General features: G+C 37.1%; 4 protein-coding genes across 4 annotated transcripts in view; 1 reads left to right on the forward strand and 3 right to left on the reverse strand.

The window, feature by feature from the left end:
* Positions 1 to 484: 484 nt before the first annotated feature.
* On the reverse strand, positions 485 to 8,181 carry LOC127630416 (coiled-coil domain-containing protein 181-like). The gene is made up of 6 exons (XM_052107887.1): positions 8,072 to 8,181; positions 4,177 to 4,281; positions 2,968 to 3,873; positions 2,182 to 2,328; positions 903 to 1,060; positions 485 to 656 (listed from the first exon to the last, which is right to left on the reverse strand). Exons 2-6 carry the CDS (start codon positions 4,276 to 4,278, stop codon positions 485 to 487), a joined length of 1,485 nt encoding a protein of 494 aa, XP_051963847.1. The 5' UTR covers positions 4,279 to 4,281; positions 8,072 to 8,181.
* Positions 8,182 to 9,040: 859 nt separating this feature from the next.
* Positions 9,041 to 15,429, forward strand: LOC127630891 (oxygen-dependent coproporphyrinogen-III oxidase, mitochondrial-like). The gene is made up of 7 exons (XM_052108740.1): positions 9,041 to 9,701; positions 11,378 to 11,521; positions 11,738 to 11,848; positions 11,985 to 12,126; positions 13,257 to 13,475; positions 14,088 to 14,192; positions 14,446 to 15,429. The coding sequence occupies exons 1-7, from the start codon at positions 9,173 to 9,175 to the stop codon at positions 14,528 to 14,530; spliced, it is 1,335 nt and encodes a 444-aa protein (XP_051964700.1). The 5' UTR covers positions 9,041 to 9,172; the 3' UTR covers positions 14,531 to 15,429.
* An 851-nt stretch (positions 15,430 to 16,280) lies between these two features.
* On the reverse strand, positions 16,281 to 24,786 carry LOC127630968 (transmembrane gamma-carboxyglutamic acid protein 1-like). The gene is made up of 2 exons (XM_052108892.1): positions 24,555 to 24,786; positions 16,281 to 19,439 (listed from the first exon to the last, which is right to left on the reverse strand). The coding sequence occupies exons 1-2, from the start codon at positions 24,732 to 24,734 to the stop codon at positions 19,002 to 19,004; spliced, it is 618 nt and encodes a 205-aa protein (XP_051964852.1). The 5' UTR covers positions 24,735 to 24,786; the 3' UTR covers positions 16,281 to 19,001.
* Positions 24,757 to 24,838, reverse strand: part of LOC127630579 (nexilin-like) — a 10,674-nt gene continuing 10,592 nt past the window's right edge. Inside the window, exon 10 of the mRNA XM_052108201.1 lies at positions 24,757 to 24,789. Within this exon, the coding sequence (XP_051964161.1) occupies positions 24,757 to 24,789 (33 nt within the window). The remainder of the gene's footprint in view (positions 24,790 to 24,838) is intronic.

Below are 24,838 nucleotides of genomic sequence, written 5' to 3' on the forward strand. Positions count from 1 at the left end.
TTCAAAATGCCTGTGACACGTATAGTTCACAGAAATCTGATAGTTGTTAAGAAAGCCCTGGAGATATTCCAGATGTGTAGACTTGCTCCCATTCTTGCTGTCTGAACGTTTGCATTTCCTGCAGTAGTTGTAAAGCACACTAGTAATGCCCACAGCGGACACATGGCAAATCTACAGGGTAGCCATTACACAAAAATTAAGAATCTGATGATTCATCATAAACTCCATTAAATCAACTTGGTGCAGCAATTATTTATAGTGCCTAAAGTTATTTGGAACAGGGACATCCACTAGAGCAACTGTGTCATCTCTGTATTTTGAAAAGGGATGAACTGGAGATTAAAAAAACAACCAAATATTCTTTCATCTTCTGTTTTACTATGAGAAGTTGTATGCAAATCAATCCACAAATACTGATGGTGATCACAGTAATTGTTTGAATTAATTGATCTCTGAGATCATAACAATGTACAGTGGGAAGTGTTCAGTAGCGGTAGCTGTAGGGATCACTGAATCGGAAGGGTTTGATCTCATTGACAATGCTGAAGAGGTCATATATGCGTCTGGCTCTTCGCTCTTCCAGCACCAGCCTGCGGGAATGCTCTCGTGCTGCCTGCTGTTCCAATCTTTTCTCTGCCCGCTTACATCTCAACCACCTAAAGTGAAAGATAATACAAGAAAGAAGGACAGCAAGACAGAAAGCTATTTTTACATCCTGATAATCTTAGTACACCAAATGCAGTGTGTTTGGTGGTAACAAATATGGTAAATCATAATATCCACATCCCAGATGACTATCAAATGTTCCCCAAAACTCTCTTTTTGTCTCCAACAATATTTCTACCTTTGTATAGGTGAGCTGGATCCTAGAACAGAAGATTTTTTACGTTCAATGAACTCACTGTCTGAAAGCTTTTTCACTCTCTTCTCGGCTGTGCATGCAAAAGCCGCTCTCCTTTTCCAGTTTTTTCATCTCTTCTAGCTGCTTCTCTTTCAGATGCTGTTCTTGTTTCTTCTGGAGCCAAATTTGAAAGGCCTCCTCTGGGTCTCCATTGTCCCTCTGCCAATCATAACAACAGCAATTAAAGTGACAGTTAGATAAATTAAATAAAAACTATGCTAAACCTGTTAAATAAATGGGATAATCACGAAAATTGAGATAAGTGATAAAACAAAGAAAATTGTCTGCTTTGTTGAAACACAGCTGAAGTTCATAAAACATTAGCCATTTAACCATCAAATGACTCACATGTTTCTTTAAGAGAACAGGTGTGTTCGACTTCATGCAGCGCTGCGCAGACCGAAAGGCACTAGACATAAAGCAGTGCATGTTGGTTAGAAATTTTGTCCACCACCACTACGTCACTGTGACGTATGCCATCAAAGTAACGCAAGAGCGATTCGTGAGCAGTGTCACTACTCGAGTAGTGACAAGCAACCGCCTTGGCTCCATGTGTTTCATGGGCTGACAGCACATAACCAGGACCTGGGTAGCTCAGCGAGTACTGCCACTGACTACCACCCCTGGAGTCGTGAGTTTGAATCCAGGGTGTGCTGAGTGACTCCAGCCAGGTCTCCTAAGCAACCAAATTGGCCTGGTTGCTAAAGAGGGTAGAGTCACATGGGGTAACCTCCTCGTGGTCGTGATTAGGGGTTCTCACTCAATAGGGCGCATGGTAAGTTGTGCGTGGATCGTGGAGAGTAGCATGAGGCTCCGGTGCTGTGAGTCTTCGCATTGTCATGCACAGCAAGCCACGTGATAAAATGCATGGATTGAAGTTCTCTGAAGGGAAGGCAACTGTGACTTTTCTTCAGCCACCCAGATTGAGGTGTGTAACTGCGCCACCACGAGGACCTACTAAGTAGTGGGAATAGGGCATTCCAAATTGGGATAAAATTAAATTAATAAATAAATAAAAAAGCAGCACATAACCTTTCAAATGAATAGAATTTCTGGGTTTTATTTGTAAAATTCAAATCTTGCAACTAGCAAAACTCACAGATTGATAAATCGAGGCGAATTGAAGTCCAGCACACCTAAGAGCTTAGTCTGGAATGGCATACTACTCATACTTCTCTTGTAAGGGTTGTATGCTAGTATGCCATTCCAAATTAGCCATTCTCTTCAAAACATTTGTGTGAGTCATTTGATGGCTAAACGGCTTCCCTTAGTGGTGTAACCTTGGAGCTCATTCTCTCCATATCCTGGGCTTTCTGGACCCTCCTCTCGTATTGCAGTTGCCCTCTCTTCCTCATAAGCCACGATCGGAAGGCAACTTCATTCTCCTGACGCTTTTGTTCCTCTTTCTCTTTTTTCTTGTGCTCTTCCTGAGAGAGAACCAGAGGAGAGATTAAGAGCACACAAACATTTAAAAACAATGTAGAAAGAGAGGGCTCCAAAAGTCAGGGATCACATAAAAAATCTGTAGATTTTTAAACTTCTACCTTATTTCTTGGTGACTAATCAGATGCAAGCAAATTTTTGATAATTGAAATGTGCACAAAATTACAGATTTCCTTCCTTCCATTGAAGCACACAAGATGCTTTTTTGAAAACTCTCAAAACATGCTGGAATAACATGGATCATAATGTGTGACTTGGTGTAACTTATGAAGTCCATGTCAGCTCAAGTGTATACAAAAGTGGTCATACCAATTTCTAAGAAATTCGAAAATCTATTTTAATTTTTACAATTCATCATTTGTAATGGAAAAACGTTGTATTTAATTGGAACAGAATGCAGAATGGTCTCAAAATGTATGAATCCCACTGCATATTCGAGTAAGTGATCATATAAATTTTCATGAATCATTAACATAACCCTTATCGCAACACCATACCACATTATAATGACGATTGATGATTGACTGATAATATGAGTATTGGCTGATGACTTTGCTTTGTTTTTATGATAAAAACAACTCATGTGTCTGTACTGTGATATTAAAACCATCACCAGGGCCCACCTCTGTAGCTTGCCTCTCTCTCCGCTGCTGAAGTTTCATCAACAGTTCTTTCTGCTGTGGTATAATTGTAAATGTGGTATGTGAGGGTGTTCCACTTGCCGACTGGACCCTGCGTTTGGTACCCTGGAACCATGTTCCACTTTGGGATGGTCTTGCAGAACTGGGCCTATTCCTGTGCTTCGGTGGAGGTTTGGGAATGTACAAAGAGTCAATGCCAGGAGGAAAAGGTGAGGTAGAATTTTGTCTTGGTGAGGAGACTGGACACTTGCTGAGATGGATGAGACTTTGCCGTGAGGGTCCTCGTTGATTGTCGACTTGAGACACTGGCAAGGGAGGAAGCAACCCTTGACTTTCTACCTCCTTTAGATTTACTAAGTCAAACTTTCCATCTTTTTCAACCAAAACCTGTCCCTCCTTGGCTCTCAAGCTGTGCTCATCCTCTGGGTCAACTGACTCTCGTTCTTCTCGCAAAGAGATATTCAATCTCTGCATTTGTCCAGACACTTCTCGCTCTTCCTCTAAGACCCTAGAGAGGGAGCTGTTGCTCTCATAAGGGTCAGTATCAGGCATCACCAGGTCCACCAAAGTGTTTTTAAACTGCAGACGTCTACGACGGCTTTGGTCTGGAGCTTCCTGGTCCTGCAGTTGTCTGTTAGCCTCATGTATCTTTTCCAAAATGTATTTCTTCTCTTCATCAAGGTCTTCAGGCAGTGGAGAGGTTACAAGGTTGTCCCTGTCCGGATCTAACTCACCGTCTAATAGCTCTATAGGTGTTGGCCACCTTTCCTCCCCTTCTTCATCATCCAAATACCTGTCTTTGCAAACATTCTTCTTTCTATCTTCTTTAAGATCATCTTCTTCAAGCTCTTTGTCTATTTGAGCTTCATAGTTATTCTCATCAGGATCCTGTTAGAAAAACAAATAACGAAAGACCTCTATAGTCTCAAGAGGTCAGAATAAGAGGAAGAATAAAAGACTACAGCACAGCGTGGGTTATGGAGAGCATGTGGTCTGCCTGATGGTGAATCAGATATATAGCACATATGTGCTGAATAATGCATCGCCATGAGACATAGTTATCTGGCTGAGTGAAAGTGTGTATCTGTGACAGTGGGGTGGATTTCACACACAGAGAGAACTGTCTCACGAATTTCTCACAATCATTGTGCACACAGACACAAACACACACTCACACTCACACTCACTCACCTGTTCTTCACCCTTGCCCTCCTCACTGATAAGCCAGTCCAGGTCTTTCTCAAAGTCATCCTCATACTCATCCTGAATTTTTAAGGCTTCAGAAATACTCATCCTCTATGTGCGTACAACAAGGCACAACAACAGGTTTGGGGTCACTTGACTGAAATGTTTCTCATGATCTTAAAAACCTTTTGATTTGAAGGTGTATGCTTAAATGTTAGAAACTAGTTTTGTAGACAAAAATATAATTGTGCCAACATATTAATTTTTTTCATTATAAAACTACAATTATATTAAAAATAAAAAATAAAAAATTTAATTGATGACTTGGACCGAATAAAAGAAGCTAATAAGTGCCCAGTATTGATATGAACTCCTTCAATACTGTTTAAAAAGCATCCCAGGGTGACCTCAAGAAGTTGGTTGAGAAAATGTCAAGTGTACATTTCTGAAAATTCAATGCAAAGGGTGGCTACTTTGAATATGCTAAAACATGACATAGTTTTTATTTGATTTGGATTTTGTTTTTAGAAACAACACAATTCCTATAGTTCCATTTCTGTTCTTATAGTTTTGATGACTTTGCTATTATCCTTAAATGTGAAAAATAATAATAATAAAGAACGAGAAAGTGACCCTAAACTTCTGACCGGTAGTGAGATATATATATATATATATATATCACTGACGTGCGGTCTGGGTAGGCAAACTAGGCACTGCCTACCCTGCCAAAATTCAAAAATAAAATGTTTATTAAATAATAAACTTGCATTTATATTTTTACTTTTTATTCTTGTGATTTATATATGCAATATGTGTGTTATTCCAATTGTTTAGACGTTATGATGACAAATGTAGCAGTTACGCATAATCAACTAAAAACAAATGGTAGAATAAGCAGTGCTTTTACGGTCCATTCATTGCAGACGACAAGCGGAAAACCCATGTTGCGCATGCGCACTTCGATCCTGTATTCTTTAACACGTACGGCAAAAAGCACAAATCTGCTGTGCCTTTTGACGTAAATATGTTATGCCCGTAATCATCTCCGTTACGTATCAGACATGGACCAATTAAAATCAAGATATTCCTGGACATTTGCGTAGCTGACGTCATTACATCACAGCTAGCGTAGCCGCCTAATCCCCGCCAAATTCAAAATCAAAATGACAGCACCGGCTGTAATCACGGAATTAAGAAATTTTTCCAAGCTCGATTTTAATTCCAAATATGAGTTAATTGCAAGAGGGAGGTCTACGCCAGCCTTAGATGGACTAGTACAGCAAAAGGGCCCAAAAATTATCCGATCATTTCAAACTGATTGGTATGTAAGAAAAGATTGGCTATGTGGCTGTGCGCTTGTGTGTGTGTGTGTGTGCGTGTGCGTGTGCGTGAGAGAGAGAGCGAGAGAGAGAGAGAGTACACTATATACATCCTGATTTGTACATTTCTTGATATGCCGCGCTTGTGCGTAACGTTCACTGTTTACGCGCTTTTGTGTGTGTGTGTGTGTGCGTGAGAGAGAGAGAGAGTACACTATATACATCCTGATTTGTACATTTCTTGATATGCTGCGCTTGTGCGTAACGTTCACTGTTATTACGTATTATTAGCTTAAACAATAAATCAGGTAATCTGGCTTTCATAACTCAGTGCCTAGCCTCTTTAAGACATCACCGCACGTCACTGATATATATATATATATATATATATATATATATATATATATATATATATACACACACACACACACACACACACACACACACACACACACACACACACACAAGAACATTTTGTTTGTTTACAAGGATATAAAGTTAGAATTGTGTTCTATATAAAGTGCAAATGTATTTGGGTTGTTGACTGAAATAGTTTGGAAGCTTTTAAATGAGCCAATAAAGAAAGTTTCAGAGAGAGAAACACAGGTGTGTAGACATGGAAAAGGAAACAGATACATAATGTATCCAAAGCATTAAAACTAACAAGCATCATGCTAATTAGTACCACATATAGTGATATACAAAGTAGATTGTATCTAAATATTTTTGTCTAATGAAAATATATTTATACATGACTAAATTGTTGTCATTACATGTTTTCTAACAAATATTTATTTCTTAATCTTTCCTGTTCTTCCTTTTAAGGTTCAGGACATTTATACATTTAATGGGAGGTTTGTTTTATTTTCTGAATGTCTTTTGATTATGGCCATCTATATTCGTATTTCACTAAATGCACTGCTATACCAAAAATGACCGTGACTTGATCTCAGAATTAGCTACTGTATTATATTGGCACATTTGCGTGCTAAAATCTGATTTGAAATAGAATTAACGCACACCTGGGCTGCGTTATAATCAGTGGAGGCTAAACGCACGTAAACGCCGTTTACGCACCTCCCAAAATTCGGAAATAGCGTTTACCCACCTCCAAAGTGGGTTTATCCACCTCTAAATAGATAGTTCCTAAGCCATTTTAAATTAAGCTTATGTCGTTTTAGTTTCATATTGTTCATTATTAGTTTCATAGGTTGTTAAACCTAAGACGAAGTCTTTCATAATGCGCTGCTGCCAGTGTTTCCATGCGCGTGCATCGATATTGACTACTACCAGCTATATACAGCGTGCTGACCTAAAAAGTCCAGCTGTATTCTAACAATAACTTAGCTCTCCTTATTAGCTAGGCTCCTTGCATGCTGGCTAATAAGTAATAACTGACAGTGCTGTGTTGGACAGATTTATGCAGCGGTGTTCCATGACAGAGAGAGAGAGAGAGAGAGAGAGAGGGACGAGCGAGAGGTAGCCTAGTGCTGCGCTAATGCGCTACGGCTCTCTGCAATCAAATACGATTTTAAATAGGCTTAGCAAAAAATAAATCGAAAATCAATGTGTGGCGGTCAGCGTTGATATTGTGGCGGGCCGCCACAAATAAATGAACGTATGGGAAACCCTGGCTGCATTACTGTCAGTGTTGACCAATCAGCAGGAAGCAGCAGACTGCATCAAGATTCATCCGTCACTCACTAGCCCAAACGTCTTATGTAAAAATGGATATCCGGCAATTTTTTTTTAAATATGTGGCACCAGATTCATTCTTCTGTCGTTAATCTGCACTATTTTACTAACTAAACTATTTTGATAATCAATTAGTCGGGTTGAGTCATTTTTTAAGACAAAAGTAAAAAATTCTTTGATTCCAGCTTGTTAAATGTGAATATGTTCTAGTGTCTTCTCTCCTCTGTGACAGTAAACTGAATATCTTTGAGTTGTGGACAAAACGAGACATTTGAGGACGTCATCCTCCTGGGCTTTTGGGAAACACTGATCCACATTGTTCTGACATATTATAGACCAATAAAATAATTGATTAATCGAGAAAATATTCAACAGATTAATCGACTATGAAAATAATCCCTAATCATTATGTACAAGTGCATTGCATTGGAAGCCCTGGATATAAGCCTCCCTCTCTATCTCTCTTAAATATTTTTGTTCTCTCTGTTTTGTCATTTAGTAAAATTTATAGATTTCAACCATATTATTCCTTCTTGGGTCTCTTTAACAAGAACTTAGATTAATGTATGAATTGAATAGTGATTGTGTGACCTATGATGAGGAAACAACCAGTGATACCCTTGGTAGTACCATCAAATGATAGCCTATAGCGATGTCATCAGGATACACATACACCGGTAGGCAGTGGCCCACCTTACCGGGTGACCACGTCGTGGTCCACCAGAATTTATAGTCTACCCACCTCTTTTTTACCACTACACCTCTGGTTATAATGCCACAAATTAAAATATGCGTGTGGTGTGTAAATATTTGACGTAGCCTGCTATCTGCTTTTATAATTAATATATTCACTTTTAATATTATTTTTTTTTTAATGTACAGCTTACCTTTTGTATTTCTGTATGCTCTTGTCTCGCGTTAAGCGCAATAATAATTAATGGAAATATATTCAGGTATCTGTGCGCATCTGTGCAGTATCAGAGCAGGTCGTTCTAATGTGGCCTCGGCTTTAAAGTGGCGTGTAACAGTTGTTGCCATAGAGACGCACAACAGGGCATGTCGTGGGTACGCGCGCATGCGCAAACTATCTGTAAATTTAGAAGTGAACTCCAGCCAGATTTGATCTCTGACAGCTAGTGGGGAAATAAAAAAGGTCCAACAAAGGATACTTTAATGAATATTAATGAATAAACAATTAATAGTAAAGGACATAATCTTGTCATTCCAATTATCATTATTTTGCCAGTATCATACGTTGTTTGAAATGGTCTATATTCACAAAACTTTTTCAATAAACAATGACAATGTTATAAATAAATTAAAAAAAATAACCGTTTGATGCCTTTTGCACATTTGCTGTTTTTATTACTTTTCTAAATTGTTGTACCTCTTCTGTTATACTTGACTCAATGCACCAGTCTCTTTAAACGTTTTTTGTTTTTTTGCACTAGTGATAATTTGCCAATTATTAGGCTATTTCGTATTTTTGCACATTTCGACATAAAATTACCTGCTGTATAATATATTTTTAATATTAAATATATTTAATATATTATAATAAATTTTTACATTATCAGTTGCACTGTATTAGTCACCTACGATTTCTACCTCATTCACTGCACGCGCCACCTCCTGTAAACTTTGGTTAAAATATGGTACGAATAACACTACATACTATAGCTGCTACAACTTGGCCTTTACAGTGCTGGCTCATGTGACGTTTACTATGTACGCTTTATCTTGTGCTTCCCAGGTTTATGGGGAACGTAGTCCGTATTTGAGTACATTAAACACAGTCCAGGGATGAAAAAACTCAATTACCCATGACACACCTCGGCTTAAGGTTACAACAGGACACACCTCCGCGGGCAGAACTGTTTGGGAAGCTACGTGCAAAACTGGATATAGTGATTTACCAACTTTTGTTTTAGCCTTTTATCAAGTGACAGGTCGTGGATAGATACAGTTGTTCACGCTCAGTAGGCGAAATGACTTCTATAGCTTTGTTCACAATAAACAGGACAGCGAGGTCAACAGCAAGACTGTGCCAAGTGTCACGCTCTGCGCATGGTACAGCTGATTTCCACTCTTTCGTATCCCGCAACGCTACTCTGCGTAAATGCGCCTTTCGTCCAGGAGGAAAATGGTCATTCGTAAGAACGGAAACGAGACAAATGTCTCATGGATCATCATTCGGACGGTACAGTAAAGGTGTATTTCTGGCAGCCGGGGCAGCAGGGGTCACTGGTATTCTAGCGGCAGGTGTAAGTCACTTTCAGCGGGCTGAAATGGCCACGAAGATATCCAAGGCTGAAGATGCGGAGAGTGACATAAGAGAGAGATGCAAGTCGTTCATGTCTCCACCAGTCACTGACATCAAGGTCTTGGAGCAGAGAAAAGACGCGATGTCCTCGAGAATGGAGATGCTGATCATGGAGACGCAGGCTGCTTTCTGTAAAGCTCTCGAGGAGGTAGATGGAGGCACGTTTAGGGTGGACAGATGGAGTAGAAAAGAAGGTTTGGACCATTTTTGAGCCCAGTTTTAATTTGATATCTAGTCTCGCTTTCTCTTTCTCATTTCAAATCATGTTCAGTGATGTATGAATGAATTGTATGTATTATAACATACAAAACTAGTGGCACAAGGGTGAGATAAAGTAGAGCAAACATCATGGTCCAAAGTTCTTTCTGATTCACAGTCAAACGTTTGTACACACTTGACTGAATCAAATATTAAAATCTTTTTTAAAAAAAATTAAAGGCTTTTGCTTAAATGCTTAAAATTAGTTTTGGAGGCAAATAACAAAATGGCCTAAGTATGAATTTATTTACAAAAATTAAATTGTAAAATATAAACTGTATACTATATATAGGGGTCAGTGATTTTTAAAAAAATTTTTTTTTAGCATAGTTCAGATATTTTTTGTTTAAATGTAAATTAAAATGGACTTGAAATTAAATTAGTTTAAAGGGTTTTTACCAAGTTAATTTGTTCTTGCCCCTAATATAAGTAATGTGGTGCGGCCGTAGTAATTACTTAAAATAACATATTAACCTACCATGCACAATATTTTGAAAGGTTATTACTGAACAGTGAAGTATTTTGAAAATGAGTTTGCACTTTTTTCTTATATCTGTAAGTAATATTTTCATATTTATATTTGCATAGCAGGTTTTCTTTTTTTGGTGAAATTTACAATTCCATTTATTCTTTAAAATCCATAACATTTATTGAAATATTATAACAAGAGGCTTTTTGTGTCAGTCGCACCACATTATATTTCATATAACAATATTTATTTATGCAGTTATTTATGTATTATGATTTAAATAATAATGAAAATGCATCAGGGATTAGATCAACAATACAGACCAGTTCTTGAATTATGCCAAATATGAAAACATTAAAGAGTGCTTTTTAAAAAGATTTTCAAAAGAGAAGTTGGGGGTGAACAGTCGCACCACATGATGTTTTAACACTAAATATGTGAAAAAATTATACCTAAAAAAAAGTGGTTTAATATATTTTAGAGGTAATATACTGTACTAATGCTAATTAAAAAATATATATATATATAAAAAAAAATACAAAAGGACTGAGAAGGCATCACATCATTGACCTATATCATTTATTTAATTTAACTTTGTGTCTGTGTATATATATATATATATATATATATATATATATATATATATATATATATATATATATATATATATATATATATATATATATATATATATATATATATATATATATATATATCTACACACACACACACACATATATAAAACAGGTAAATGGTGGGTACTTTGAAGAGCTGAAATATACAATGGTTTTAATTTGTTTACATTTTCTTTGTCAAAACATTATTTCCATGTTTCCATTTGTGTTATTTTATAGTTTTGATAACTTTACTCTTTTTCTAAGATCTGGAAAGTAGTAATAATATTGAATAAGTAGGTGTGTCCACACTTTTGATTGGTTGTGCAAGTTTGGGTCATGAAGTCATGTTATGCCTTTCCAAATGTCCCGGCTAAAGTTTTAATATCTGTGTCAATTATTAAAAATCAAATGTTTATTTTTTAGTCAATTGTTACATTGACACACTATAAGCTATGAAGCTACATTCTTCATGTATGTGTTGCATTATAACAAAACTGATTGCATGTTTCTCCCTTGTGTGACAAAGGTGGTGGCGGCATCAGCTGTGTGATGCAAGATGGGAAGGTTTTTGAGAAAGCGGGTGTGAACGTGTCTGTTGTGTTCGGGAATCTCACAGAAGAGGCCGCCAAGCAAATGCGCAGCCGTGGAAAGGTTCTGAAAGGGAAAGATGGTGAGATACTGACTTCCCATTTCAAGGTGAATGCAGAGCATGACAGAAAGCAGTTCCTTAAATCAGCAGTTCATAGTTTTTAGGTTTGTATGCAGTTTGAACTGTTGGACTCATCAGTAATGAAACTCCGTGTTATTGTAAATTCTTTCCTGTGGAAGCTGTGATGTGATCAGTCAGTTCCTGTTTTAACCGTTTAGCATTATCTCTGTGTTCCAGGTAAGCTGCCGTTCTGTGCCATGGGTGTGAGTTCAGTCATACACCCTAAAAACCCCCACATTCCCACAGTGCACTTCAACTACAGATACTTTGAGATTGAGGAAGCAGACGGTGAGGGTTTTTGTCAAGTCATTAGAGATCTTCAGTTCTGCCAGGGCTCTGTGAAAGGAGATGTTGTTATCTGTGACCTCCACCCATCTCTGTTTCTCTGTTTTCCTCCCCCTCCCTCCCTCCCTCCCTCAAACAGGCTCAAAACAGTGGTGGTTTGGAGGAGGAACAGATCTGACTCCTATTTACATTGATTTGGAAGATGCCGCCCATTTCCACAAGACTTTAAAGGATGCATGTGACAAGCACCATCCTAAATATTACCCAGACTTCAAAAAGTGGTAGGAATCACATTACTGTTGTGTACAGTTTGAATCAGGTATTGCACTCATATGGGTGTGAGTGTGTATACGAGCATGTGCATGGTGTATGAGGGTGGCTATCTTCTGGGTGGCTTTTGACTGTCCGGCAATGATAAGACCATTTTCCATCATTTGCAGCAACATCTGTTTTGTGTGAGCCAGCACATTTAGTTTAAAGGAACCGTTCACCCAAAAATGAAAATTCTCTCATTTACTTCTCCTCATGCCATCCCAAGTGTGTATGACTTTCTTTCTTCTTCAGAACACAAATGAAGATTTTTGGAGAAATATCTCTATATAGCTATGTAGGTCCTTATAATGCAAGTAAATGCTGGCCAGAACTTTGAATTTCCAAAAAGAACTTAAACGCCGCAAAAATGTAATCCATACGACTCCAGTAGTTAAATCCATGTTTTTTGAAGTGGTATGATAGGTGAGTAACAGATCAAAGTCCATTATAAATTCTTATGCATGGAGAGTATGAATTCGCAAAAACAAAAGAAGAACGTGGAAGTGAATGTAGACACTTATATTAAAAAGGACTTCAATATTGATCATATCACTGGAGTCATATGGATTATTTTATGCTGCCTTTGTGTTTTTCAAAGTTCTGGCCACCAGTCAGTTACATTGAATGGACCTACAGAGCTGAGATAATCCTTATTTGTGTTCTGCAGAAGAAAGAAAGTCATACAAATCTGGCATGACGTGATGGTGTGTAAATGAAGAGAGAATTTTCAGTTTTGGGTGAACTATTCCTTTAGGACAACCCATTAATGAGAATGCTCATTCAAAGAAAGAAATGTAATTAAAAAGATTAAATTATGAAATATTTAGATAGCAGCAGTGTCTTGCTAAAAGTTGTGTAGACCTTCAATTTGGAGAGTCTCATGGAATCCTCTCCAGAACTAAACAAGGTTTTAATTAATTTATGTGTGACGACCACTCCAGTCTCAAACTTGCTGCACTCTCTGACACTAATGTCAAGCTGAGGTCAATTTTATAAACTAATGTCCTGTTGACCCTTGCATAGTGAAATCAAGATTTGAGCTATCTATTTGGAAACAATTCTATTCAGTCTACTTTAAATAAACCTGTTTTTCCTCAAGGTGTGATAATTACTTCTACATCTGTCACCGAGGGGAGACGAGAGGCATTGGTGGGATCTTTTTTGATGATTTGGATTCACCTGAGCAGGAGGAGGTTTTTAGCTTCGTGAAGAGCTGTGCTAAAACTGTGGTGCCCTGTTACCTGCCCATTGTATACAAACATCTGAATGACTCCTTCACCCCTGAAGAAAAGGACTGGCAGCAAGTCAGACGAGGCAGGTGAGTAAAAGAGGGATTGTTACTGCTTTAGATTTCTTCAGAAAATTCAGCTTGTGCTGGAATCCCTTTTAATTTAAGTATTTGTTTTAATTTATAAGAAGAATAATAAGAGGTGGTATAATGATATAAGCCAAAATTATATTTCAAATTTCTTAGTTTTTGGCAAATAACAGTATTTCTTGGCTAATATATACATGCTATATTTAAGAATTTTGTTATTTAATCATTTCTGAGGTCATTTGCATCATGTTTGTGGCAGAAAAGTCAGTAGGAAAGCTTGTATCCAAGCTTGTGAGAAAAAGACACCTTTAATGCAAAAATAGCAATAAAAAGTAATATAAATATTATAATATGGCTATTTATAGCGCAACCTCTAATTGGAACACACATTCCCATGCGGCAGAAATTTGCATAAGCGAGATAGATGTGATACTATATCGCCCACCCCTAATATTAATCATAATAACCATCTTAAATGTTGAAGTTAATTGGTAGCATAACATAGTAATTATATTGTAAATATAATTTGGTTGTCTTTTAAATTGAATTTTATGCTAATTGTCAAATTGGTATAAATGTAAAGGTATTAATCAAACTCTCTTTGTGTCTTAGATATGTAGAATTTAATCTAGTGTATGACAGAGGGGTTAAATTTGGCCTTGCCACGCCTGGGTCTCGCATTGAGAGCATCCTGATGTCTCTACCACTTACTGCAAGGTAAGAGCCTGTGTATGAGTATACTTGTCTGTGTGCATCAAATCATTGACTGTCTGTGTCCATACATGACCCTTTCGAACTCATTTTTTGGAGCTCCCAAGTACATTTATTTATGCAACTAAAAAGCTCACAGTGGCGTTTTAAAAAGTAGCATTTCTAACATTAATTACTTTCTCATTTAGTTGTCTTAGTTGTTGTTAAACATTGTTTGATATGTAAATTGCAATATTTTGCCCTGTGTCTCTTATTTCAGGTGGGAGTACATGCATGAGCCAGCCAAAGGCACAAAGGAAGCAGAGATACTGGACGTCTTACGGAACCCTAAAGAATGGCTCTGATTGAGAGGAAGACTCATTCATTGAGCCATCGGCAATTTTTTTTAAAGGATTAGTTCACCCAAAAATGAAAGTTCTGTCATCGATAACACCCTCATGTTGTTCCCAAGCAGAATGCTAGGGAATTACAGCCCCAGTCACCTTACACTTTCAATGCATCTATTGTCCATACAATGGAAGTGAATAGTGACTGAGGCTGTCATTCTGCCTAGCATCTCTTTTTCTGTTCCACAGAAAAAAGTCAGTCATACAGGTTTGGAACAGCATGAGGGTGAGTAAAAGATGACAGAATTGTAATTTGTGTGAACTACTATATGATAATGATAATTTTCATTGTTCACTAAAATATTAAGAAAATGTCTAGTCACTACTTAGGACACATTTTCATTGCTTTTTTTGCTGACTGACTGCAACACTGCACAGATATTGGCTTAGTTGGTAATGAATTCTCTAGCACTGCCATTGGTTGTATGGTTTTTCTGGAGATGAAGCATTTACTCTTGAGGCAATGTTGCTTAGTTACAGCTTTGTTTCTGCTTGCATTGCTTTAAGTCATGACTACCAGTGAATTTGAAACCTGTAATGGCCTATGTAGGCTTTTGTTATTTTGAAAGAATGTGCCAATCACATGTCCGAATGGTCACATTTTACATGTGTGTGCTGATGCTAGTGCCATGCCATTTATTGTTTTGCTAACAATGTTCATTTAGCTGTGGCCCTGATTTATGCATCTCACTCCAATGTCACTTTTGTCCTGTGATGATGTGCTCACAGAGCTCTATTCCATCTCCTGTGGTACTGGCTGTTAAAACAGAGATATTAAATGGGATCAGAATGAGGAGTATTCTCAGGACATTATAATAATGCTGTTTTGTGTATTATAAAAACAATAAAGTGTTTTATACATGTATACTTTGTTATACCTAATCAGTAAAACAGCCTGGCTGGGATGTAGCAGTCATTTCAAAAGTGAGGGGGACAGAATGATTAGCCCAAGACAAACATAAATGTATAAGATATATATATATATATATATATATATATATTTTAGGGCTCTCAATCGCTATTTTTTTTTATTATTGAATTAATTACATGAATGAATAGAATTTTAACTTTTGCATTTACACATTTAGATATTTGCTGTATGAAAGACAGCATAAACATGTTTGCGCTGTGAAAAATTGCGGTGGACGAACTTTGGTTTTATAGAAAGTGAGGGGAACACATCCCCCACATATTCTACACTTTTGCAGCCTGGTATCTTTAAAATCATTTTATAATGTCAGGCTTCAGTGATTATGATCAAATGTCTCCAAACTGACAGAAAACACTCAAAGCTTTTTGTCAAGATTGCCCAGAGCCAAGCCTAGTAAAGACCTTCAGCATGCATATCTGCTCATAAGTTAATCAGTTACTGTAAAGTACTATCTCTGTGAGCTTGAGTGGATGCCGGCAGGGTAATGTAGTTGATAAATGTTGGTAGGAACACATTTCAGCATAAACAGAGGTGTTAAAATGAGTCTGCATTTTAAAGGAAAAACATCTGTTATCTGTTAAACTGCAATAGGCAATACATAATAATTCACTGTGTGCTATAAAGACTTTGAATTTCATCATCAAATATATTAGTTCTATTGTATTTATAATATATATTCGATTATGGTTGTCTGACTGAGAGAGAAAAAAGAAACAGCAAATTATCAAACAAATATTATGCATGCATATAGAGCAACAAGTCAGAAAGATTAGGGCCAAAAAACTTTTATTAAAAAATTAAATTCAAGCTCAGTCATTACAAAAAAAAAAGTATTTTTTTTTTAATACACGTATATACACATTCTCTGAGTAAGGCTTAAGCAATAAACACCACCATACCACACGCTTAACAACCACAGAAATATCAGCCGGCAAATGTACAGCAACAGATGCTGTCCGTCAAAGTCAGCCACACTAGCAACATCATCAGACTTTACTTCAAATTAAGGTGGTCTTATTTCCTTCAGGCAAGTTAGTGCTGGTGATGTGTTTTATTGCATATTTATGTTGGCTGAGCATGGTGTAATATAAACTAGCAAGCCAAGAGCATAAACCAAATGCATTTACCAATATGTATAATCATCTATCACGGTTAATATTAATATTATTATACCAATTAATATTATTTTACCAAGAGCAAATTGTGCCTAGAAAACGTGCATTCACTCAGTTACTGAATAAGTAGAAATGCATTGTTGTCCATTGTTATTTTCTTTTTCTCACATACATGCATACATCCACACACACACACACTTTCCTGACATTTAATACTGAATGTTATCGCACTATAGGTTTTTTTTTTTGTGTGTGTGTGGGGGGGGTTTGATTCCACAATCTGATCCTAATCTCAGATTCTCTTGGTTTCAGTGTTTAGTATCGCTCAAGAATAAATGGTAAGAGGTAAAAGGTGTCTGCTTGCTGTTAAGTAACAGCCCAACCCAAAAGGCCAGGGTTAAATGTCCAAATATGGTTCTCAACAGTTCCAGCTGATACATTTCAGGAGAAAGATGGTAAACATCTTAATTTGTCGTGAGGAAGGGAGAGGTATGCTTATGAAACCTACTCCAAATATACCAGAACATTTTTTCATCAAATACAACCAGCAGATCAAGGTAGTCAAAATAGTTGTTCTAAACATAATCCAGTATATAGGTTGTCAGAGAGAATAACACAAAGTTGGTCACCATAAAACATTTCTCAAGAGAAGTTAGCAAACAGCTCACAACAAATAAGAAACATGCTTCTTATCTGGGATAGTTCACCCAAAAATGAAAATTCTGTAAAAATACTAAATGTCTCTTTCATTGTCTGAAAAAAACTAAAAACACACAAAAAAACAATGAAAGGAAATGGTTACCGAGGATAATATTCAGCGTAACAATTCGTGTTCCACAGAGAAAAGAAAATCATGTGTTTGGAACACATGAGTTGAGTACAATTTAAATTTTTTGGATGAGCCATTTCTTTAACAATCACCTTCACACTGGACTACATTTCTTGGTTGTCCTAGTTATCCCTGTCTTAATATCCCATCTTAATCCTAGACCATAATAAGGATACATTTCTCAAATCTGTGTGACCATATAAATTCTTCCTATAATATGGCAGACCTCTGCCTGTCCTATGGAGGGAGCGGGAGCCAGGTGAACAATAGAATAGAATAGAAAAAGGACCAGTGATGCATATACCAATAACTTGTCTACCATGTCTTGAAACTCAATGTGGCAAAAATAAAACGTTAATTGTACATTGCAATGTATTTTTCAGTATTGCTTTTGCCCACAGCAGATTTGAGCAGTTTGCTCACCTAAAACAAGTCAACAAAACCTTACAGATGTTGACTTGCTGCCCACTGGACAAAAACAGCTTGGACATGTGCTGATTCAGCATCAACATCCATTATGCCTCATAAAATAAAACTGTTAAATTTGTTTGGTCAATTTCCAAAATGTTATCAGCAAAGTTACCTCCTACAAGCATAATTTCACATCATTTCTTTCAATCATTATTTCACATTGTTAACTGGTGAACTGGCTGAAAACGGAGTTTCAAATATGCAAACTAACTTGATCACAAAAATTGTTTTAACAACTCTCGAAATGAAACTAAATCAACTTAACATCAATATTTCATTGAGGTTGTGAGCCCAGTGCATAAAGATGTCTATGTATTTACAAATGTTATGTAGAGATAGCCTAAGCTAAGAAGGTTATCATTGAAGGCTAAAATTGATAAAGTACAGTATGTCTGTAAACATTACATTTTACAACTTCAAATTGTTCCTGAAAATGTTGAGCATGTTTCTTCTTTTTTTTTCTGTTCATTGAATCCACAATGATTTAATATTACGGGTCAAAATGGTCCCATGAGAGTTAATTTCTGAAACATTGTAATAGTTTTTACTAACTAGGACGAATATGAATTTTCCTAAAAGTGCTTTTTCATCCTCGCTTTAGTGCTTGGGTCATGATTCAAGTTATCATGAGTTGATCTCTGAAAGCAATCTGATGAAAGTCGAAATTATTGTAATTTACCATTTCACAACGTCGAATTAGTTCACCCAAAAATGAAAGTTCTGTCATCGATAACACCCTCATGTTGTTCCCAAGCAGAATGCTAGGGAATTACAGCCCCAGTCACCTTACACTTTCAATGCATCTATTGTCCATACAATGGACAACGCATTCGATGAAAAGAGGCCATTACGAAGTATGCTATTTTGCTAGTGCTGGAATTTCAAATCATGGCTGTCATATAAGTGAAGTTGTAAAAAAAATATTTATGGTAATAAAAATAAACGACCAAAGCAATTTCTCATCCCGCCAAACCTCCAGGTGTTGATATAAAGTGAGTGAATAAGGAATGATGGTTTACAGTATTGGTGAAGGCCTAAAAATGCATCCCTAGATGTGCCAGGATAATTTGCCTGGAAGAACTTTCAATTTCCCTGGGCAATAATAACCGTGCTACCATGGTTACTGATAATGTCTTCATATTGTGGTGGAGGTTCTGCTTCAATATGTATATCTGTATGGCCCACAGCTTCTTCATATGAGGGTGGAGGGTCACCACGACTACCCCGCCCAGGTGTGAGATCGGGGTAGGCGGGGCTGATGTCGGGATGGAAGTCCTGCCCCCACTGGTCCATTGAAACCACAGATAGGGTTGTGTCTCTTTGTGGATGCCCAATGGCAGGGCTTTGCTGGGATCTTTTACGTGAGTGACATCTCCAAACTGTAATGGAAACTGCAGCAATGAGCAGAAAAACCAGCAGCAGCGGTAAGATCAGGTACAAGGAATGAACTCCACCCACAATAGACTGCAGACCTCCAGGCTTGGGGCTGCTCACACGCTGATATTCCTCCCAGAACCGCCTCTGTTACCAGTCATAAAGCAGGAGAATACGATTAGCAAAGGACTTTGTATGTAGAAATGTAAATAACAAATGTAACCGTACTCAAAACAAAAACCACATCCTTCACGCACACCAACACCAAGCAATGACTTTATTCATTTACATCAACACACAAGCATGCAATGTAATCATTGTGTAATTTTGTATTCAGCTTATCATGGGTCTGTTATTTAGTATACAAACTTCTGTGACCTTACAAACAAAACATCCATAACACGAATGACTCATAAAAAAAAAAAGGAATAGTTCACCCAAAAATAAACATTCTCTCATTATTGACTGACCCTTGTGTAATCTCAGATGTGTAATACTTTTCCTCTGCTGTACACAGAAATATTTTTAGAAAAATACCTCAGCTCTGTTGGTAAAGTCAGTGCAAGTGAATTGATTACTTTTATGCTACCTTTATGTGCTTTTGGAGCGTCAAAGTTCTGGCCACCATTCACTTGCATTGAATGGACCGACAGAGCGGAGATATTCTTCTAAAAATCTTTGTTTGCATTCTGCAGAAAAAAGAAAGTCATCCACATCTGGGATGGCATGAGGTTGAATAAATGATGAGATTTTTTTGGTGAACTATTCCTTTAACAGATCGAAGCTAAATAATATAGCTGCGAGCAGCGACTAGCGATTTCCACCCATTGGCTTTCGGAAAACAATGCAAGGTGGACACATGCATTTGGCATTTCATATTATTCTAGACAATTTTGAAGCAACTTGGGTAAATATAAGATAACCATTTTAAAGTCTCTTTTAAGAGCCACGCTTCAAATCCATGTGATTATCCCCAACATACATCTCAATTTTGATCTAAATCACACATTGCACACAGAAGATGTGAGACACTGCAGTTTTCCAATTTTTTTGCCATTATTTTAATGCCTCGCTCTGGCAACACCGTTCAATATTTACAAATCTTTTCGCAATTTAGCATCTTCAATATCTTGGCATAATGTTATCTAAATGTGGTGACAGTCTCATGAATTAACTAGGAGGAGTATTTCAAAGTTCAGAGAATACAATATTCAAATCCAAAATGGATGAGTTCCTGTTGGCTGGAGCTAATAATAAAAATTCTGAAAATTCATATTTGTATTCACCTGAAATATCAATGACTAACATTGTTTGTATTCATATTTGTATTCACCTCAAAAAACAATGACTAACATTGTTTTTAATGGAAGTTTATTATACAGGATAAGCATTTATGTATGTAAATATGATTGATGCTATTTGTTAAAATAAATGTATACATAATATAAATGTGAATCTATCTATCTATCTATCAGGGGTGTAAGGTTCTCTGTAAAAAGAAAAACAATGCACGGTTCACCACCCATGGTTTGGTAAGCATTTGCTCCATGGTTCATCTAGTTTAATAACGCATTTGGATCAAACACTTTGGCAAAGAAAATAAAGCGCCAAATAGACATACGCAGTTGTAACCTCCGCTAATGCACCTGTATGGCTCTTTAGATGGACACACTTTGCCTGTGTTTCACACAGGTTAACATTCTACAGGGAGAAGTTGTCCAATTAACTGAAAGTTTGTTAAATCAGTGATGATTCACAGTTCTGCACCCATTAATGTGAAGTTGAAAATGGCAAGCTGAGAAAACAAGCTGCAAGACAGAAGCCTGTCTGAGATCTTTTTCATTTTGAGATCAAACAAAACAGCGATGGTCAAAAAACCTTTACAAAACAGGCACTGTTTGCCACGAGTGCTGTATACTGGTAATACATTGATGTTCGATTATTCATTTACGCTGACATCACCTGAGACTATATAGCGTGTGGTGCGCACAGAGCCGCAGGTGAGCCTGAAACTGCACACAGACACAAACCCATTCGTCTTTAAACAGGCACTCACTGCTAGTTCAGACAGTCATGAAACAAAAACTAAAGTGCTCAGGGTGTTCATTGCCAAAGTTATGTTGCCCAAAGTTATGAATGATTAAAACACTCATGTTGCATTATGACATTCTCTTCTAGCATACATTTTTACAGCAAGGTTATTCATTCTATAGTGAGGTACAACATCTGAACATCTGTTGAGTTGAATATGAAATGCACATTATGTTGATGCATAAAAGCAGCTATTAAGTTAAATGTTGAGTTAGTAATAAGAGCATTTTCTGTTAGTTAAGGACACTAAAGAAAATTAACAATGGTTTTATTCAGTAATACTGTAGCAACCATGACTGAAAAAACAATGACTGCTATCACCATTGTTTTCTTGGCAGAAATCATAGTTTTGATACGATTAACCAATGTTTTACAATAGAAAATAATTTCCATATAGTAACCATAACAGTAACTACGTTAATTGTATGGTTACTATGATTTTACTACAAATACCATTTACTGTTGTAAAACTGTAGTGATTTGTAGTGAGGGCAAATCTCTTGGAAGTGTCCGTTATCAAATAGAATATATTTATATTGGGTTTGGCATTAATATTTCTTTTTCTGAACATAACAAATACTGAACCATACCGAAACAGTGACCCTAAAACCGTGATACAAACAGAAGAGTGGGAAATTTGAAGCATTACGCCTCTACTATCTATCTATCTATCTATCTATCTGTATTGTGGCACGCAAGACATGGCCGAGTGGTGTCAGGGCAGAGTGAGGCTGGAGAGACAAGTGGTAAACGATTTCCAACTGTTTGCACACTGGTCTCGCGTTCCAGGGAGGAGCGGTGGGAGTATTTAAGGAGAGAAGACAGCAGCAGATGGGGAGAGACAGACTGAGAAAACTGAGATACTCTTTTAAACTATAGAACCATTTATTTAATCTTGTGGATGTTCCATGTTTTGTTCACAGTTCATACTGAATGTAAAAGTCCAGTTTATGTAATGTGACTCATTCTGATTTTTAAAACAGCTGTTAAATAAAAAGCTGAAAGGGAAAAAATAGAGAGTAAAAAATACATTTTGAAGAAACTGAGAAAAGAAAGATATTGAATGCATCGAGAATCATTTCATAATCGAATCGTTACAATTTAAATCGTAATCGAATCATGAGGCCAGCGAAGATTCACACCTCTAAAAATTGTCTGTATATTGCATAAATCTATTGTATATAATTGACATTTTAAAATGTCAATGTATGGTTCAGTAAAAAAAATGTATGATGAACATTAACTTTCAGCATACAAATGTTCAGCATATATTGCCATTTTCAGATTCGTAGCCTAGAGGAGCACGGGCACAAACTAACACAGGGTTAGTTGTCATACATGCTGGTGAGACAAAACTTAATTTATTTACTTGTTGCCATATCAACCCTGTGTAGATAAAAAACCAAAACCGTAAAAGATAAAATCCATTCCAGCAGCAGGAATTTGTGCAAGAGCCCCGGTGACCAAGATGGCACAGCTCACGAACAACCATAGCACAACCTAGCCATAAGGGACTCGGTTTCTAAAGGAAGGAAACGCATTGAGTGCCGCTGCTCTCCATTAACAATCAGATCACCTGTTTACCCCACACGTGACAGCGATTAAGAGAGAGAGAGACAAAATACTACATACACACAAACAATACGGCTGAGAAGGTAAACACAATGCAGAACATATTTCACTTTTCTATTTCCTGGAAAAGAGTGTGAATACTGCTTACACTAAACAACTCTGATAACAGCCAGAATAAACATTCATCATAAATTCAAAATAACACATTCCAGCACTGGATCGGCAATCAAAACATACACAGATCAGATAAAATAGAAACTCCAACTCAAGAACTGGAGATATTTAACACATGAAATGAGAAACATAACTAACTAAAGAACGTAGTAACACATACTTCATATAAATAATGTACGAAAGAGGGATCCTTTCTAAAATCTTCTCAGTGTTATTTTGGAAATCATTCAACAATGGAGCTTGGATGCCCTCCATCGGACATTTCTTGTAATTGACACTCAGAGTGGCAATTACGACACACTGGGTTAGAAATAGCTTGGGTTTTGTAGTATTTTTACGTTTCAGTCAATATTTGTATTATATTTTATTTATAAAAAAAATTATAAATATGTTTATTAACAATAAACTTTCAAATTCAATTATGCCAAATACCTCAAAACATGTGAATATTCACAAAAGAGAATGATGACATTTAATGTGTTGCCATGGCAACAGTATTTAACATATCAAGAATCCCTTCTAAAGAATTTTTAAGCAATTCAGGTAAAAATAAAATTGATATTTCAAAGTCTGTTAAAAGTGACACACTTCCTTCCACCAGTTGGTGGCGCTATGGCCGTGACCCACAATAGCCACATCAATGTGATGAGCCTGCAAGGACAAACATTTGGCTCAATTTTCATGTAAATCTCACCATGCACGCAGAAGATATGAGATAGTTCCTTATTCCAATTTTTTGACATTATTTTATTGCTTCGCCATGGCAACACCGTTTGATATATCAAAAATCCTTTGACAATTTAGCATCATCAATGTCTTGGCATGATGTTGCCCACATTTGGTACCTGTAACATGAAATCCCCCTGAGGAGTATATCAAGTTCCAAAGCATGCATTTTTCAAACAATCCAAAATGGCCAACTTCCTTTTAGGTAGAGATTATGACTGTCGCACGAAAGTTCCGATTGATGAGATCTATATGTGTACAAAGTTTGGTGACTGTAGCTCAAAAGGCCCCCCGAACAGGCCCATGTTCTAGGTGGTACTGCAGAGACCCCCCCAACTTTGCCAAGCCCTAATGGCCAGCGACTTTAATGTGTGTGCAAACTTTGAGTTTTCACGCATGTCATGTACCCTAAAAGTACCAAAAACCTTGAAAAGAAGCATAATGATAATAATAAGAATCTTTAGAAGAACAATAGGGCTCTGCACTTTCAGTGCTTGGGCCCTAATAATAATAATCCTTAGAAGAACAATAGGGCCTTCACACTTTCAGTGCTTGGGCCCTAATTAGCCAGTGAGCTTTTCCTGCCAATAATGTTCACTTCCTGCTAAGAGGAAATTCCACAGAACAGAACACCTAAGAGGGAGTGGTGTTCAAGCAAAAACATACGAGAACATGAACACAGATTTAACGTGGACTCACCGTTTTTTCATCATTCTCAAATGACTCCCTTGCTTCTTCATAAGTGCAGATTTCCTCTCTGCACTCACGCTGGATGTTCCCTTGTTTAATTTCCTCCAAGAAGAAGTTTGCTCTCGGGAGCCTCCGCAACACTGAGTGTGCAGCATCAGCTGGCAGGAACACTGCACGGGAAACAAACATAAGTGTACAGCATATAGGAGGGTCATAGAATTGACTTCTTTGAGATGTCTTGTTCCTTCCAGGCACAGGGAACTTATGGAAGATTAGCCTACTGTTCCGCTGCC

The sequence above is a fragment of the Xyrauchen texanus genome, chromosome 37 (assembly GCF_025860055.1).
Source record: "Xyrauchen texanus isolate HMW12.3.18 chromosome 37, RBS_HiC_50CHRs, whole genome shotgun sequence".
Lineage (NCBI taxonomy): Eukaryota > Metazoa > Chordata > Actinopteri > Cypriniformes > Catostomidae > Xyrauchen > Xyrauchen texanus.

Coding starts and splice junctions, on each gene's coding strand:
- LOC127630968 (XM_052108892.1), bottom strand. CDS start 24,734: ATGTTTGTTTCCCGTGCAGTGTTCCTGCCAGCTGATGCTGCACACTCA. Junction 19,440..24,554: donor TTGAGAATGATGAAAAAACG/GTGAGTCCACGT, acceptor GACTGGTAACAG/AGGCGGTTCTGGGAGGAATA.
- LOC127630891 (XM_052108740.1), top strand. CDS start 9,173: ATGACTTCTATAGCTTTGTTCACAATAAACAGGACAGCGAGGTCAACA. Junction 11,849..11,984: donor TGAGATTGAGGAAGCAGACG/GTGAGGGTTTTT, acceptor TCCCTCAAACAG/GCTCAAAACAGTGGTGGTTT. Junction 12,127..13,256: donor TACCCAGACTTCAAAAAGTG/GTAGGAATCACA, acceptor TTTTTCCTCAAG/GTGTGATAATTACTTCTACA.
- LOC127630416 (XM_052107887.1), bottom strand. CDS start 4,278: ATGAGTATTTCTGAAGCCTTAAAAATTCAGGATGAGTATGAGGATGAC. Junction 3,874..4,176: donor AGGGCAAGGGTGAAGAACAG/GTGAGTGAGTGT, acceptor TTTTTCTAACAG/GATCCTGATGAGAATAACTA. Junction 657..902: donor AGTGAAAAAGCTTTCAGACA/GTGAGTTCATTG, acceptor CTTTCACTTTAG/GTGGTTGAGATGTAAGCGGG.